Source organism: Thermobia domestica, chromosome 4 (genome assembly GCF_964235325.1).
Source record: "Thermobia domestica chromosome 4, izTheDome1.hap1.1, whole genome shotgun sequence".
NCBI classification, from domain to species: Eukaryota; Metazoa; Arthropoda; class Insecta; order Zygentoma; family Lepismatidae; genus Thermobia; species Thermobia domestica.
This window is the reverse complement of record NC_137457.1, coordinates 319,519,431-319,535,429: the sequence shown is the minus strand read 5'-3', so window position 1 is coordinate 319,535,429 and position 15,999 is coordinate 319,519,431. Positions and strand designations below refer to the sequence as shown.

Genomic DNA, 15,999 nt, shown 5'->3' with positions numbered 1-15,999 from the left:
TTTCGGTGCAAATGGTCTATAAAAAAGAGCAAAATTTTTGGTTTAAAAAGGTATACATTTTTAATGTAATTATTTATACAAACAGTATCAAAACAAATTATCTAATTTATAAAGACTCAAAATTCACTCATATATTAAAAAAAACGTCTGCCTAAAACCAGGTCTTGACGCAATATTACTGAAATCACAAGTCAGGAAAATTGTTGAAACGAGTAGCACTTAACATTTCAATGTTTCTTTTTTTCGGTGAGGTTCCATCTTCCGTCAGTAAGTAAATATCTGTATTGTAAGGATCCATATATTACAACTATAAACACGTGTTATTGTTTACCAGTACAGTGAGAAGCAGACGATAGTAGGAGGATACAGGAGGACGAAGCCGGCTCAGAGGAATCCGAATATGGACGAACCTCCTAGAGGACACCCACAAAAGAGGACCGCAAGAGGACCGAGGTATCAGTTCATAACTGATCATTAACCTAACAATATTTTCTCCTGAGGTCGCTGTGGACAAGGGAGAATCCTAAGCAAACCTTCCCCCTGGAAGCGTGCTACTATTAAAGGCCAAATAAAATAATATAAATAAAATAAAATAAGAGAACTTTTTAACACATAGTTACTCAAAGTAGTCATTTTGGATGCCACACATAGCCAAATATTGGATTCCGTGATAAAATCAGTCTGAAGTCTGTGGTACGTAGGAATGTCAACCACACGTTACACCGCTCGATCATCACGAAAGATGGCGGTAGAGATAGATGGTAGTCGGTGCGGGAGAAGGTTTTATGTTGCAACTCGCGGAGGGTCTACCATCTTTTAAGCGACATGCGGGAGTGCATTCTACAGTGCCGGCAAAAAAATCTTTACATTGTGTGGCAAAAAAAATCTTTACATGCAAAATCCACGTTACGGGGTCAAGCGCCGCTACCGCCATAAAAATATGAGAGGAGCCTGATGATGACGTCAGTGATTAGTGCGCCACTTGCAATCTTCCCTCACCCAGTAGAAGCTCAGTGTACCTCGTAGCATTGTACGGCGAGATAGTTCTTTCTTTGCTCTGTGCAGCTAGACTTTTGTTTAAGTTCTTGAAAGTAAGTGGTCTTATAACTTTGTTCTGATTACATACAATGGGTCGTAAAAAGCTGACAATGGCAGAGAAATCCCGGGCCTTAACTCTTCTGGAGAAAGATGATTCGGTAATCGCTGTATCCAGGGATCTTGGAGTGTCAAGAGAGACAATTTACCAGCTAAAGCGTTCAGCGGCGTCATTTCCTCCTGGAACTGTACCATGTAGGAAGTCCGGCTCCGGTGCACCTAGAAAGACTTCACCAAGGACTGATAAACTTCTAAAGCGTGAAGTAATGTCAAATCCCTTCATAACAGCTGTAGAATTGAAAAACAAATATCCTGAGATCCCCCAGAACGTCGCAACTAGGACAGTTCGTCACCGTCTGCAAAAGGATCTGGGCTTGCCAAGTCGCCGTGCTGCGAAGAAACCCCTTCTCACAGCAGCAATGAAGAGAAAAAGGCTCGACTTCTGTAAGAAATATCAAGATTGGACTCCTGAAGAGTGGAAAAAAGTGATGTTTTTGTGATGAGAGCACTTTTAGATTGATCCGGGATGAATCCAAGATGGTGCGCCGTCTGAGTACTGCTTTACGGTATGACCCGAAATTTACAGTTAAGACCGTTAAATACCCTGATAGTGTGATGGTGTGGGGGGCATTCAGTAGTAACAAGGGCAGAGGAGGTACTTTCTTCCCAAGAATGAAACCATGAAAGCAAGCAATTATATTAATGTTTTGGAAGAACATTTACTTCCTTTTTGGGACATTCATGAGTGTAATTATTTTATGCATGATGGGGCCCCGGCCCACATTTCCAAGGCCGTGCAAAAGTTTCTCAGTGACCATAATATTCCTTTGCTAGAGTGGCCAGGTAATTCTCCTGACATTAATCCAATCAAAAACGCCTGGAACGTCATGGAAAACAAGATTCAAGAGACACGACCAAACAACATCAAGGATCTAAAGGAAAAGATCAAAACACTGTGGATAATCATGGACTCTACATACTTCGCCAGCCTGGCTGAATCAATGCCCAAACGACTGCAGATGGTGATAAAATGTAAATGCGATATGACAAAATACTAATTGTACAGTATTAGCCACAATAAAATACTTCAATATTATGAATTTGTAATGATTTCTGATTTGTTTCACAATGTAAAGATTTTTTTTTGCCGGCACTGTAATGCTACAAGATGACAGCATCTCTGTTGAGTGACCAATGCAGGATGTCTGTGAACAAGTTTGTTGTGCGTTTCATACAGTTCAACACTATAACAATCTGCAGGAATAGTTTCGCTCCGACCGAGATCTCGTCCTCATTATTGAATATGTACACTCATGTCCAAAATTATTGTCGCATGTCTATAAATATGTTGTTCTAGAAATATTATTTGATATTGAATTCGCCCGGTATTTCTTATAATGTTAGTGTGTGCATAATCGACAGAGACATGGATGTGGGAAATTTCATGTCAAAAGAGCAGTAAATAAGAACAATAAAACGAAAATAAAACTTTCTTGTCCATTTAGGAACATTTTGTTTTACTCATTCTAATTTTCGTATTTATAACTCTTTTCCTATGAAATTTACCACAAACATTCATTTCCCGATTATACACATAGTATCAGTATTAAAAGTACCCTGCAAAATCATTATCAAATTATATTCTTACAAGAAGACAGTTATAGATATGCGACAATAATTTTGGACATGAGTGTACCTGCATCAATATATTCTGCAAGCGCAGTAGTTATTTTGAAAACCATTCCGGACGTTGATCGCCGTCAGACCATCGTGATGACCGTTTATGATGGCGATAACAGCCTATTTTTCATCTGAAAGACCAATACAACAGTACCGTGCCGTGAGGAGCAGCAGAGCGACGGCCCCGGACGCCGAAGTAAGTGGGGCGCAAAATTCGGGAGGAAAAAGGATATATATAAAATGGAAGGATAAAGTAGTAAAAAATGCTCAAAATCAAGGTAAAGCAGGGTTTACTTTTGAAAATTTCCTTACGCTTGGCATCAACTATGGTGGAGCTTCGTGGTCTGTCGACCTCACTCATATGTACGGGGGCGCCGTCGCATACTCCCGCCCCAATCGCTGATTTTCCACAGCACGGCACTGCAATAAACATCAATCGTTGGAACCAACGCAACGTCTCACACAACGTAGTTACTTTAACTCTCTAACACCATGAACCACGAAAATTATGGACAAACAAAATCAGTAATCTGTTGCTATCATTTTTAAAGTTTTCTTTTTGTTTCAGCAAGTGCTGGTTAACTTAATTACTTTTTACCTCCTTAAATAGAAAGGATAAATATTCTACCCTACAACAAATATATCAGAATATGGCTGCAAAAGAAGGTAATATGTGTCACGATCATTTATGCAGTATATTATTGGAACAAAGCTCCTTTTTACTCGACTTAGACGTTCGGTTGTCCGGATACTCCTCCGACTTGCCCAAGGGCGCCCATGTTGTGGTTTCCAAGGGGGGGCAAGTATAAGCGACATTTCAAATACAGTTTCAAATTTTGATGATGTAACTATTCTAAAAATTCTATTGGGTTTTCGATATTCCGAAGTACAATTTCCTCTAGGGGGGGCGAACGCCCCACCTTGCCCCCCCTGATAGGCGCCCTTGGAATTTCCTTAACCATTCTTAACCAAATTTGACATGATGATCCGAGAGCGCACGCTGAATGTCACAAGGAGTCGTATATCCGATCGGACACATCACTGAAGAATAATCTCTGAAAAACTGGATGTCCATAGAATTAACATTGGAAATGCATTTGGCACGCGAATTCTCATTGTAAACAGCGGGAAATAGAATTTTTATTATTAGAAATAGGGCGAAGTCATTTTAGTTTTGTTCTGCAGACACAATTGTTTCAAAGCCATAATGGTTTTTGCTGATTGTCTAATTCAGCTATTTGAATGTCGTGTTCGTTCACGAAAACAATTGATACATTAAAAAATTTTCTGAATAATCAATAAGAGTCAATCTTTTCGCTCTAAAGAAATTATTGCTTACCTAGTCAACTTGTTCCATGTAGGAGTCTTACCTGTATTTTGAAACCTGAAGATCTATAGAAAATATTTCGTCTAATATTCATACATGAGTCATAAATCTTAATTTAAAATTTAGACCTTGCTGGTAAATAGATTGAGAATGTCTAATTTAGAGCTAACCTGCCAATGTGGCGGCCCACAGGAGATCGATTTCCTGGCTTGTTTCGTTGAAAGTAAAACTTCTTTCTTGAAAACTGTGCGAAGAACTGTTATTGTCTAATGGGACAATTTGCGGTGAAAGTCCTGCAAGTAATCCTGCTAGAAGTGGTCCACCAGCTACATTTCCCCATTTAGTTGACATAACTCCCGTTTCCACAAGGCAGCTGTCAGTTCTGAAAATAAAAACTAGTCAGGTTCTATCATTCAATCATTGTAGACTACTTTGTATTAGTCGTAACGATAAGTATGTGTTATGATTACTATGTACGAATGTTAAAACACAGGGCTCCTCTTAGGCGACTCTTTTCTACCCCAATCCCCATTATACGGTTGACTTTTATTCAGCAAGTCATCCATGTCTACCATGTTTGCTGCCTGATCACTTTAAAGTTACTCCACTGCTATCCTTCGTACTTTACATTTCGAAGGAGTTCTTTCATGGTGCTGTACAACTTTTTTAAGTGTACAGAATATCCTAGCTCGCTTCAGGTCTTCAAAATCTTTTTGACAAATCTATAAATAATATCCATTTCTTACTGGTATACGCTTGAATTCTCATTTTCTCTACATTGCAACATGTCTTTATAGAAAACCATTTAACGTTCTTCAACAAAAATGTTCCTGAAAGATTTACCACGATTTACGTAAATTATTTTCACTGAGACATGATCCCACGAGTTGTTCTGCGTGTTTCGAGAGCCCCAAATGTTTCACAAAGTTTTGTTTGAGAGAAAGGTTTTGTGTTACTGACACTACTACCTGCAGGATATTCTGAATCACTACTTTCATGATTCACCTTTCGATTCAGAGACTTCAAATGTATCCAATGACAGGGCCGTGCCATGGTGGCGGGGCGAGCGGGGCGACTGCCTCGGGCGCCGAAGTAAGGGGGGCGAAAAATCGGGAGAAAAAGAAGCAAAAGAAAGGAATAATTACTTGGAATATATGTATGGGGGCGCCGTCATACACTCTCGCCCCGGGCGCTGATTTTCCACGGCACGGCACTGTCCAATGATGTTGCTTGAAAAAAGATTGAAGGGTCTGGAACGCTGATTTTAATTCGGAAAACGATTTTCTTCATCTTAGTTTTGATGAAACCTGTTATTTTGGTCGTACAGAAGTAACAGTTATCCACATTGTTTTACTGTTTAAGGTCATACTATGGGAATTACGAAATTGAATACGCTTAACTTCTTTAATTGCTTCACCTATATGGCTAGAAACACAAGCAATTGAAAGTTATTACGGAATAAAACTTGAGGCTTGTGACGGCACAACGTGACAATTACTACCGACTAAATTCTGAACGAGACTCCATTTTAAGACTTCAGCTCATTTTGCACCCACCTAGGACGGTCTATACTTGTGTTTTGTTGTTCCACTCAACTTCGAACAAAAACAAAGGTTCCAGTAATCAGTGATGCTCACAGGCAGACTTTAGGACACAACTTGTGCCGAAGAAAGTATTTGACGGTACACAAATTTTCATTGAAAACGGTACAATCAAACTGAAGGAAAGAAGGTACCTTTGAAAAAAAACAATGGTAAATTTGGGGAAACTGTTAAATTTGGTGAATGAAGGTAATTTTTGGGGAGATAAGGTAAATGTCGGGTCAGAATAGAAAATTTGTGGGGAGAATGGTAAATTTAGGATAATATTGTAAATTTGGAGACAGAATGATAAATTTAGGGTGAGAATTGTAAATTTGGAGACATAATGGTAAATTTAGGATGAGAATTGTAAATTTGGGGATACAATTGTAAATTTAGGACGAGAATTGTAAATTTGGAGACAACTTCAGGATGAAAATTGTAAATTTTGAGACAGAATGGTAACTTCAGGATGAAAATTGTAAATTTGGAGACAGAATGGTAAATTTAGGACGAGAATTGTAAATTTGGGGATAAATTCGTAAATTTAGGGTGAGAATTGTAAATCTAGGATATGGTAAGTTTAGGATGAGAGTTGTAAATTTGTGGGACGATGGTAAATTTAGTGTGAGAATTATAAATTTGTGGTGAGAATGGTAAATCTAGGAGAAGAATAGTAAATTTTGGAGATTTTAAGTTTCAGGTGACAATTGTAAATTCGGGAGATGAATGCTAAATTTGAAGCAAGAAAGATTAATTTGGGGGATGAATGGTAAATTTGGAGTACTGCGTCCGAGCCTTTCTGTGAGTGGGAATCCCTTCGTGTACCTACTATGAGTCTTTTTTTCCTACCAATGTCTTGATGTTCCACTGATAATCTTGCTCAACATGACGCTTGTTTCTTTTGGAACGAAGGTTTCAATTATTGATGTTATTAGTATTTAATTTTAATTGACTTATATTGTGTGTTCTATTTAAAACCGGGCTGAAGGTACAGATAGCAGAGATAAAAGAAGTTAAATATATAGTATTCTGCAGATACCTAAGCTACAGCAAATGCAGACAATAATGCGGTTGTCTGATGCACATGTCCAGAAAATATTCCTATAAATGATGGCTCACTGAATAATACAGCCTCCCTCAGTTTAACCCTCTCCACCTTGGTTCCGCCATTTCTGTTAGGCGCATTTCCACACGACTATCCGTTACGTGTATACGTACAAGATCGGTACAAGGTTGGCACAACAATGAAGAAAATAATAAAAAAAAGTAAACAAAATTCAGAAATAAAATGTTTTAAATTACACGTACATCTGGGCCGGTTTTAAATTGAACGCACTGTATAAATAGTTAATATTTCACTTACGTGTTACTTGTAGCTTGGTTCTTCACTACGTCGCAGTTGACTTCAGTATCATGCAGTTTGGCATCATATACAGATGTAGACAGCATATAATGCATTGTACACTGTTGGAAAAAAATAATAACAAGCACGTTAGGTGGTCATACCATTATCGTGAAGAGTATGTGAACTAAAGGAACTTGCGTAAACACGGTAAAGAAGGCCCGTGAAACTTACATTTATAAATGAATATATGCTGGCGCCCAATATTATATACCCTCTTATACCCCAAGTATGTGTGGTATATACACTCTCATACATCAAATATGTGTGGTATATACCCTTTCATACCCAAGTATGTGAGGTATATACCCTTTCATAATCAAGTATGTGAGGTATATACCCTCTCCTACCCAAGTATGTAAGGCATATACCCTTTCATATCCAAGTATATGTGGTATATACTCTCCCATACGCAAGTATTGAGATATACAGTACTGGCACAATTATTATGGATTTTTGATAAAAACACAACTTTTGTGCAAAAATGTCTTGCAAACAATTTTATTAACTAATACTCTATTTACTTTACCACACCAGTACCAAACAAATATTTATTAGTTATTTTAAATAGGTTTTACAGTCTTATATGGGAGTGTCTGGGAATACAGAGAGAAAACGTCTGACAACCCTGACACAGTCACTGCATTGTCTGGACAGAGCTCAGTAATAGTCTGGCATTTGCGTGGAGAAATGTGTGTTTATTGCATTGTCCGCCTGCCATTTGCATGTTATCACTTTAGTTTTGTGTATTTGTGTATTTAAGTTTAATGCCAACTATTTTTTCCAGATTTTCTAATGTGTTTATGCAATTGAGCAGACATGGGCAAAGTTCGTGATTTGAGTCCTCGCAAGGTTGGGCAGATTAGTGTTTTATTGAAAGAAACCATCTTAAAATAGAAAGAAATAACGAAGAAACTTAAAGTTTCAACTCAAACCGTCAGTAATATCAAGAAGAAATTGGAGTATGGCCACAGTTTGGCATCAAATAGGGTTAGAAAATGTGGTAGACCTAAGAAAACAACACCGAGAATGGACGGAAAAATAATTAAAATGGCAATTAACAACAGAAGAGCATCTTGCAGAATGATTTCCAACCAACTTGCAGCAGAGGGCATTACCATTGATCGCAAACATTAAATAACAGACTATTGGAAGGTGGACTAAAATCATATCGTCTCAGAAAAAATTCTCGCCTTACTGACAAGATGAAACAGGCTCGTAAGGCCTGGGCAGAGGCTCACGTTGACTGGGCATCTGAGCAATGGGAGAAGGAAAGAGTTCAAAATATTCATGTAGAAACGTTAATAACACAAATGATTAAAATTATGCAAAATATTAAACTTTACTTCCAATTTTAAGCCTTGCAGACTTTCACGTCATTAAATCTACTCGTTATTCAATTGCTTCCATCACTTTCTTCAGCTGTTCAACGCCTTATTTTTGTTCTGTATTGTTGCAAGTTGTGTTCTCTGACAAGTCTACCATTGCAGTGTTTGACGACCGTGTGCAGACTGTAAGAAGGTGAGCAATTTACATCGGAATGTTTAAAGAAGACTGTAAAATTCCCTCAGAAAGTCATAGTCTGGGGAGCCATTTCTGTGCATGGAACAAGTCGTTTCGAGATTGTTGATGGCACCATGGACCAGTATAAGTACAAAGAAATACTACAAAGACATTTGGTACCTCAAACAATGGACAGGTTTGCGGATAGACCTTGGATTTTTGAACAGGACTCTGCCCCGTGTCACACGGCAAGGTCACTGAAGACCTGGTTTGAAGAAAATGGTGTAGAAATGCTCTCATGGCCTGGAAGTTCCCCGGATATGAATCCGATTGAGAGTTTATGGTCTGTATTGAAAGATGAAATACATGAAGTTCCCATAACGACCAAAACAGAACTCATACAACGTCTTATCAAAGTATGGGTTCATTCAGGTAGAATCAGGGAATTGTGCAGAAAGTTGATCACTGGAATCTCCAGACGTGTTAAAGCACTTGTTGGTGCAAAGGGTGGACAAACTAAATATTAAAATAGTTGTTTACTATTGACGTACTCACTGTTTCTGAATAAAATTGATTTGCATTATTATTTGTTTGCTTAAATGTCGTTTTTGTAGAAAAATTGTTTTTTGCAAAAATCCATAATAATTCTGCCAGTACTTTATACCCTCTCACACCTAAGTATGTATGGTATATACATTTTCATACCCAAATATTTAAGGTACATACCCTTTCATACCCAAGTATGTGAGGTATATACCTCTCACCCAAGTGTGTAAGATATGTACCCTTTCATACCCAAGTACATGTGGTATATACCCTCTAATACCCAAGTATATTAGGCATATAGCCTACTCTCTCACAGCTAAGGATGTGTGCCATATACCATCTCATACACCAAGTATACGAGATATATATATATATATCCTCTTATACCCCAAGTATGCGAGGTTTTAGCCTCACCAATATATTTTGAAGTTTAACCGCCACTATATCTGTTAACGTTAAAACCACTTTTAACCTAAAGAAAGACCTTTAGCCTAAAAAATATTGTACTCTTTAACCTAAATATAATATAACTTAAGCACATATTTCCATGTTTGAGACACGGGATATAGATAGTCAACATTAAGGTCGCCGTAGCCGGTAAAGACGATAATGGATTGAATCCATTAGCGATTTTGTACGAAATAATTGCTCTAGCTTTCTGTTGCAAAGAAACAGAATTTAAAGAAAGGTTCTCTTCCAGTCTAAGAGCCCATTCTAAGGATAGAAACTTGGCTGTAATTTCAGTATTCATAAGGTTATTTCATTGTCTTAACAGCATACAATTTCGGACAAATATAAGTAGCAGGTTTTTCATACTAATAGCATTTAATACATGCTACTGTGAGACTGATGTTCTAGTGCATTATTTATATGTTAATCTATAATTTTTACTTTTGTATTATTTTCTATAAGTAGAAGCTTTGCTTTGTATATACTTAAACACAAACTATTTGCTGAGCAAAACAATATATTCACATTAAAAAACTACATGCGTGTTAGTTTCGCCAACTAACATTTTGGCTTCATCAGACACTATCTGATAGTGATAGTGATAGTGATAGTGTCTGATGAAGCCAAAATGTTAGTTGGCGAAACTGTAACACGCATGTAATTTTTTTTTATGTGAATATATTGTTTTGCTCAGCAAATAGTTTGTGTTTAAGACTTTTGTATGTTAATACGTTATCTTTAAATTTGAATAATACAGTAACAGTGAACAAGAAGAATATATTCCATAGGATATTTTAACAAAAATTTAATATAGGTTTACTTTGATTCAAAATAAAGTTTCTCATTGAATGTTAATTTGAGCTTATGGGCATTATTTTTTAAATGGAGATTTTATTTCTGTTTAAACGGTATATAAATTTAGATGGTTGTCTCATGCCTGAAGGAGCAAAGATATTGTCAGTCCCTGAAGTGTCATTAAATATACAGAAATGCCTATCGATGAAACACATTGTGCTATATGGGAACTGTTTCAAGAGCAAGGGGGAATAGTAATGATAATTAGAGCAAAGTAGAAGTGTTGCCCGCGCTCCTTCCAATTCGAGTAATTATTATTATTTAGGATTTATGCTAATTAAGTTGAAAATATTTTGTTTTTTAATTTAGTATAGAAAACTTTCGATGGAACAAATTTCCAACTCTAGCCGCTAGTCTACAAGTTGAATTTGCACTTTGATGCAGTTTGATGTGTTGAAAAAGAACTGCAATCGTCTTCATCGTACCGCAGTTTGACTGTCTGACTAATTTTCAATACGGAAAACTTGTTGCTCAAACATACGATGAAACTCCAGTTATGGTTGGTGAGGTAGGGAACTGCAGCCTCTTGTTAATTATATTTTCATTCTTATGTCCATAGACTTAATTTGGTTTTAGAAAAGTCCATTGATTACACTAGCCTGCGATGATCTTATTGCATAAGTGCAATATATTTCTGTGAAGTGGTGATTGCCACCTAAGCCTAAAAGTAAGGTTAGTTTTGTCTCATCACATCACATTTTGTGACAAAATCGAGAAAATCGTTTTACCTATTCATTCATATGCGTCTCAAGCCAGGAGGACTAAACATCATGATTGGCTGAAATGCTATTCCTCTCATGGCTTGAAATGTTGTAACGGTAGCTAAACAACAGCTTATCGTGTACGCCTAGCGGAATTGTTTTGTTTCCTATATTGCTTTTCCTTCGAATGATTCATATAGTTTCGAACTACTTAAGTGTGATCAGTGCTTTGAAGCCCCTAATATCGTAATGTGTGTTTAGTATTTAGTGACGAAAGTGAAGTGCTTGTTCGCAGACTTTTCGGAATGCAGCGTCGAGGTTGTAAGAATAATCCAGATATATTCTGTTATATATTTGGGACATTTGTGCCCATAAAACAACGGCGCAATGTAACTTTATTTGTGCGAAAGGCTTATCTTGCGTATTTTGGTATAGCATTGGGAGATTAGGACAAGTCGCGGGCACCACATAAGATTTTTCGAACATGCATCAAACAACTGTGGCAATGAAGGGAAGGTGAAAGACGAGCATTGGCGTTTGGAATCCCCAGTTTGTGTCGTGAGCCTACTGACCACAGTATCAATTGCTACTTTTGTTCTGTGAAAGTAAAAGGTTTCAACAGTAGGAACAGGGTTAAAATTGTTTAGCCAACTACAATTCCATCTGTCAGTTTACCAGTATCCCATGGTTCTGACATATCTGTGCAACAGCCACCAGACCAATTAAACGAAGCCTCTTCCGAACCTGCTAGTAACAACAATGACGATTCGGACTTTGACCCACAAGAATCAACAGAACCTATACTTTTCGAACAGAATGGTTTAAACGATTTAGTTCGTGATCTTGGTCTCACGGAGGAATCGGCCGAACTACTGGGATCACGACTAAAGGAGAGAAACCTGTTGATGCCTGAGACGACGTACTATTGGTACAGGCATTATGCAGTGGTGCCCACCCCCCCTTATGTCTATGACGCACCCCCCCCAATTGTCTATCCGTAGGTGTTCTTCCATGAAAAATCTTCTTTTCGATTAATTTTACCCCCCCTCATCAAACATATTTATATAGATTTTAACCCCCCCCAAAATTTCAATGACGCAGTTTGCGTCATAGCCCCCCCCTGTGGGCACCCCTGCATTATGAACAAGAATTTGCTGCTTTCTTTTCCGCAGATGAATGAAACACACTAAATGAAACTAACTTTTGACAGACCCTCGTATTTTTAGAGCATTTTTTAAATCTGGTCATTTAGCTTGATAGTTTAATGCTTCTACTACTTACAACCATGTTCATGTAGTATGTCATAGACAAAAAAGGTTAACCATTCATACAATGCTAAAGGAAAATTATCAAATGTATTTTTTTTTTATTCTGCTACCCTCAGTAGCTAGAATACCTGAGCTTCAAACTCGGCAATTTACACATTACTTCACCTCTATACTAGGATGGGCCGAAAGAAAATCAATCTTTATTTTTTTTTTCAAGTCGTAACAGCGCGGAAAAGTTGTGTATTACGGAGAATAAAGAGAAGTTTAAAAAAATCAGTTTATATCTTCCGGTCGCGTATGTGCTCTAAAGTTTGCCGAAATTAAAAAAAAAATCACATTTATACAATAAGTTTTAATATTTTAAAATTAGTCTCTTTCCGAACATAATAGCTCAAATTATTATGGATTAGAACCGCAGAAAACAATGTTTAAGTATTATTTAAATCCAGCAATATCTTCAGGTCGCACATTGCCTTCAAAGTTTATGAAAGTTTGAAACAAAACTTACACAGTACAAAGTTTAAAAAAAAAAAAAAAAAAAAAACTTACATGTTTTCTTTATGGAATACAAGTTTAAATGTTTAAAACCAACTTATTTTAGAGCTTTGCTAATGTTTATAACCGTAGTTTTTATTAACAAAACTAAGTTTTTGTGTGAAGAGTCGCAAGTCCAAGAAACTCATGTTGAACAATTGAACATCTCGGTTTTAATTCATTCTTCGCTGAAGGTACTTTGAAATTTGATTTATGAGTGAGTGAAAAGACGTGGTCATTTACCCGAGCGAGTTACAACGAGAACTTGAATTTTTTAGAATTAACAGCCATTGCACTAGCGGAACATCTTGACCGATTTGAACAATTCTTTTTTTTTTCTTTTTTTTAAATATCATTATCGGTTTGAATAAGATTGTCATGACTCATTATCGGATCTAGAGCTATTACATTTAAATATTGGCAAGTTAAGTAAGAAAAAATTATCGTAGAAAATGTGAATTTTTTCAATTTCGGCAAGCTTCAGAACACATGCGCGACCGGAAGGTATAAACAGTTTTTTATTTCTATTTTTTATTGTATTATTATTATTATTATTATTATTATTATTATTATTATTATTATTATTATTAGTTTTTAGTCTCCCCAATTCGCAACTTTTCCGCGGCATTACAACTTGAAAATAGATTTTGTTTTCAGCCCACCCTATCTTACACCTTTCCACCATCCAATTCGTGTGGAAATCTGGTCTGTACATCTAAAATCTTACCCTTTCTTGCAGCGTAAGACTCTCCTCAGGAAACGGTATTAGGTCTTCAGGCAGAAGGAACTCAGTTATAATATTATATTTTATAAATTCCTCACCAGATGGACCATAGGGGAAAATGCCCTCAATTGAAGGAATATTTGGATTTTTACGGATCCCATCCATACGAAATCTATGAAGAAAGCATACAGTAAATTATGATTAGTAATTATGCTTTTACTAGGGTAAGTCAAAACTTATCAAAAATTTTGACATAACTCTTGTTACACACTCCATTCCAAAAGAAACCGAACGTTTTAAAAAAACAAAAAAGCAATGTACATTTTGGAACAAATCATTTTTATTAATCAATGTATTCCCCTTCTGCATCGATACACATATTTGCACGCTCCAACAAGTTGTCAAACGATTTCTCCATGTCCTTTATTGGAATGGTCTTTAGGACGGCGGTCGTCGCCTTCTCAATGACATCAATCGATGCGTGCCACTTTCCTTTCATCGCCAAATGCAGTTTCGGGAACAGATAGAAATCGCACGGAGCGAGATCTGGTGAATAGGGCGGATGATGCAACCGAATAATGTGATTTTTGACCAAAAATTCAGTTACAAGTCGCGAACGATGTGATGGTGCATTATCGTCCAAAAGAGCCCAACTGCCGATTTCGCGATATTCGGGCCGAATACGACGAATTCTTGCCAGCAAACGCTTCATGACGCCCAAGTAAAACTCTCCAGTGACTGTCTGGCCGGGCTGAACAAATTCTTTGTGGATAATTCCTTTTGAATTGTAAAAACAAATCAGCATCACCTTAACTTTTGACTTCACCAAGCGACTTTTTTTGGGTGTTCCTTCATCCGGCGCTCTCCATTCAGCACTTTGCCGCTTTGTTTTGGGCTCATATTCAAAACACCACGTCTCGTCACCAGTTACAATTGATTTCAAGAAGTTTCGATTCTGCCGAGCACTTTTAACGATGTCTTTGCAATGAGCAATTCGATCAACTTTTTGGTCTTCGGTGAGTTTGTGTGGTACAAACCGCGAATTAACCTTCTTAAGGCCCAAAACTTCGGCCAAAATGCGGTATGCGGTTGTTTGAGGAATGCCTAATTCCATTTCAATAACTTTCTCCGACGATTTTTTGTTATGTTTGATGAATTCACGCACTTTTTCGATGTTTTCTTCCGATAATCCGGTTCTGGGACGGCCTGATCTTTCGTCATCATCCAGCGTCTCTCTACCCGATTTGAATCGCCTGAACCACTCGTAAACTTGCGTACGGGATAGACACTCATCACCATATGCATTTTGTAGCATTTGGTGCGTTTCACTAAAAGTTTTACCCAGTTTAACACAAAACTCAATTGTAGCTCGTTGTTTGAAAGTCATTTTCCGACCGATGTACACAACACACTGACAGTTGAAACGCAATAACTTTGTTGCCGTGCATCCAAATGTCATGACATTTATACCAGTTATCAATGAGGGACTACGCCATCTACCGGTAAAATATTACAACAGATGGCACTAGTGGTACTATTTGTTTTCAAAAGTTCGGTTTCTTTTGGAATGGAGGGTGTACATTGTTCATACTGAGCCCTGTCCTCGTTTATTTTATTGTTATGCTTCTCCACTTGTCTTCCTTTTGTTGCAGATAGACCATGGCCGCTCCATCAGAAGTTTGCACCAAAGAGGAACAACGAGCAGGGATCCGGTTTTTGTGGTCGGAAGGTGAATCCGGGGCCGCAGCAGTGTTGTCAGATGGCGGGAAATTTCCCGCAAAACGGGAAATTATTACTTACCATTGGTGGGAAAGCGGGAAATTCTGGTTGAAAATGGGAAATTCTGTCAAATTTTCTTCCTTTACATATCGTCTCTTTTTCACTCCACATCTTCATCTCTTTGTACATGAAATAATCCATGGATTGGAAGCTTCTTTGAAGGTCAAAATAACCAGAACAGGTTTATACACCGAACCAAATGGAACTGATTGTTAATCGCGCCAATATGCATATTTCTCCCTATACCAAATAAACTACAGATAGAAAATAGAAGGATAGCCCTATAATAGATTTGTCTTCCCGTATAAAAATATGTACTTCTGACTGATTGTTCATAGTTATTTGATTTTAATTTCATGTTATTAATATAATGATTAATTAATTAATCATTAGTGAGTAATTAATTAATCATTAATGAGTAATTAATTATTGATATTCCTTCTTGGCGGGAAATTTTGCAACCGATCGGGAAATTTCAGGGCTTTGAGCGGGAAGTCTGTTATTCTGAATCTGACAACACTGGGAAGCAGTTCATCAAAGATTTTCGCCACA

At 37.3% G+C, this 15,999-nt stretch overlaps 1 protein-coding gene across 1 annotated transcript in view; it reads right to left on the bottom strand.

The window, feature by feature from the left end:
• Positions 1–15,999, bottom strand: part of LOC145684365 (uncharacterized) — a 75,282-nt gene that overhangs the window by 37,101 nt on the left and 22,182 nt on the right. Inside the window, exons 4-6 of the mRNA XM_081756605.1 lie at positions 13,672–13,840; positions 7,049–7,149; positions 4,273–4,484 (exon numbers count right to left, since the gene is read on the bottom strand). Of these exons, the coding sequence (XP_081612731.1) occupies positions 4,273–4,484; positions 7,049–7,149; positions 13,672–13,840 (482 nt within the window). The remainder of the gene's footprint in view (positions 1–4,272; positions 4,485–7,048; positions 7,150–13,671; positions 13,841–15,999) is intronic.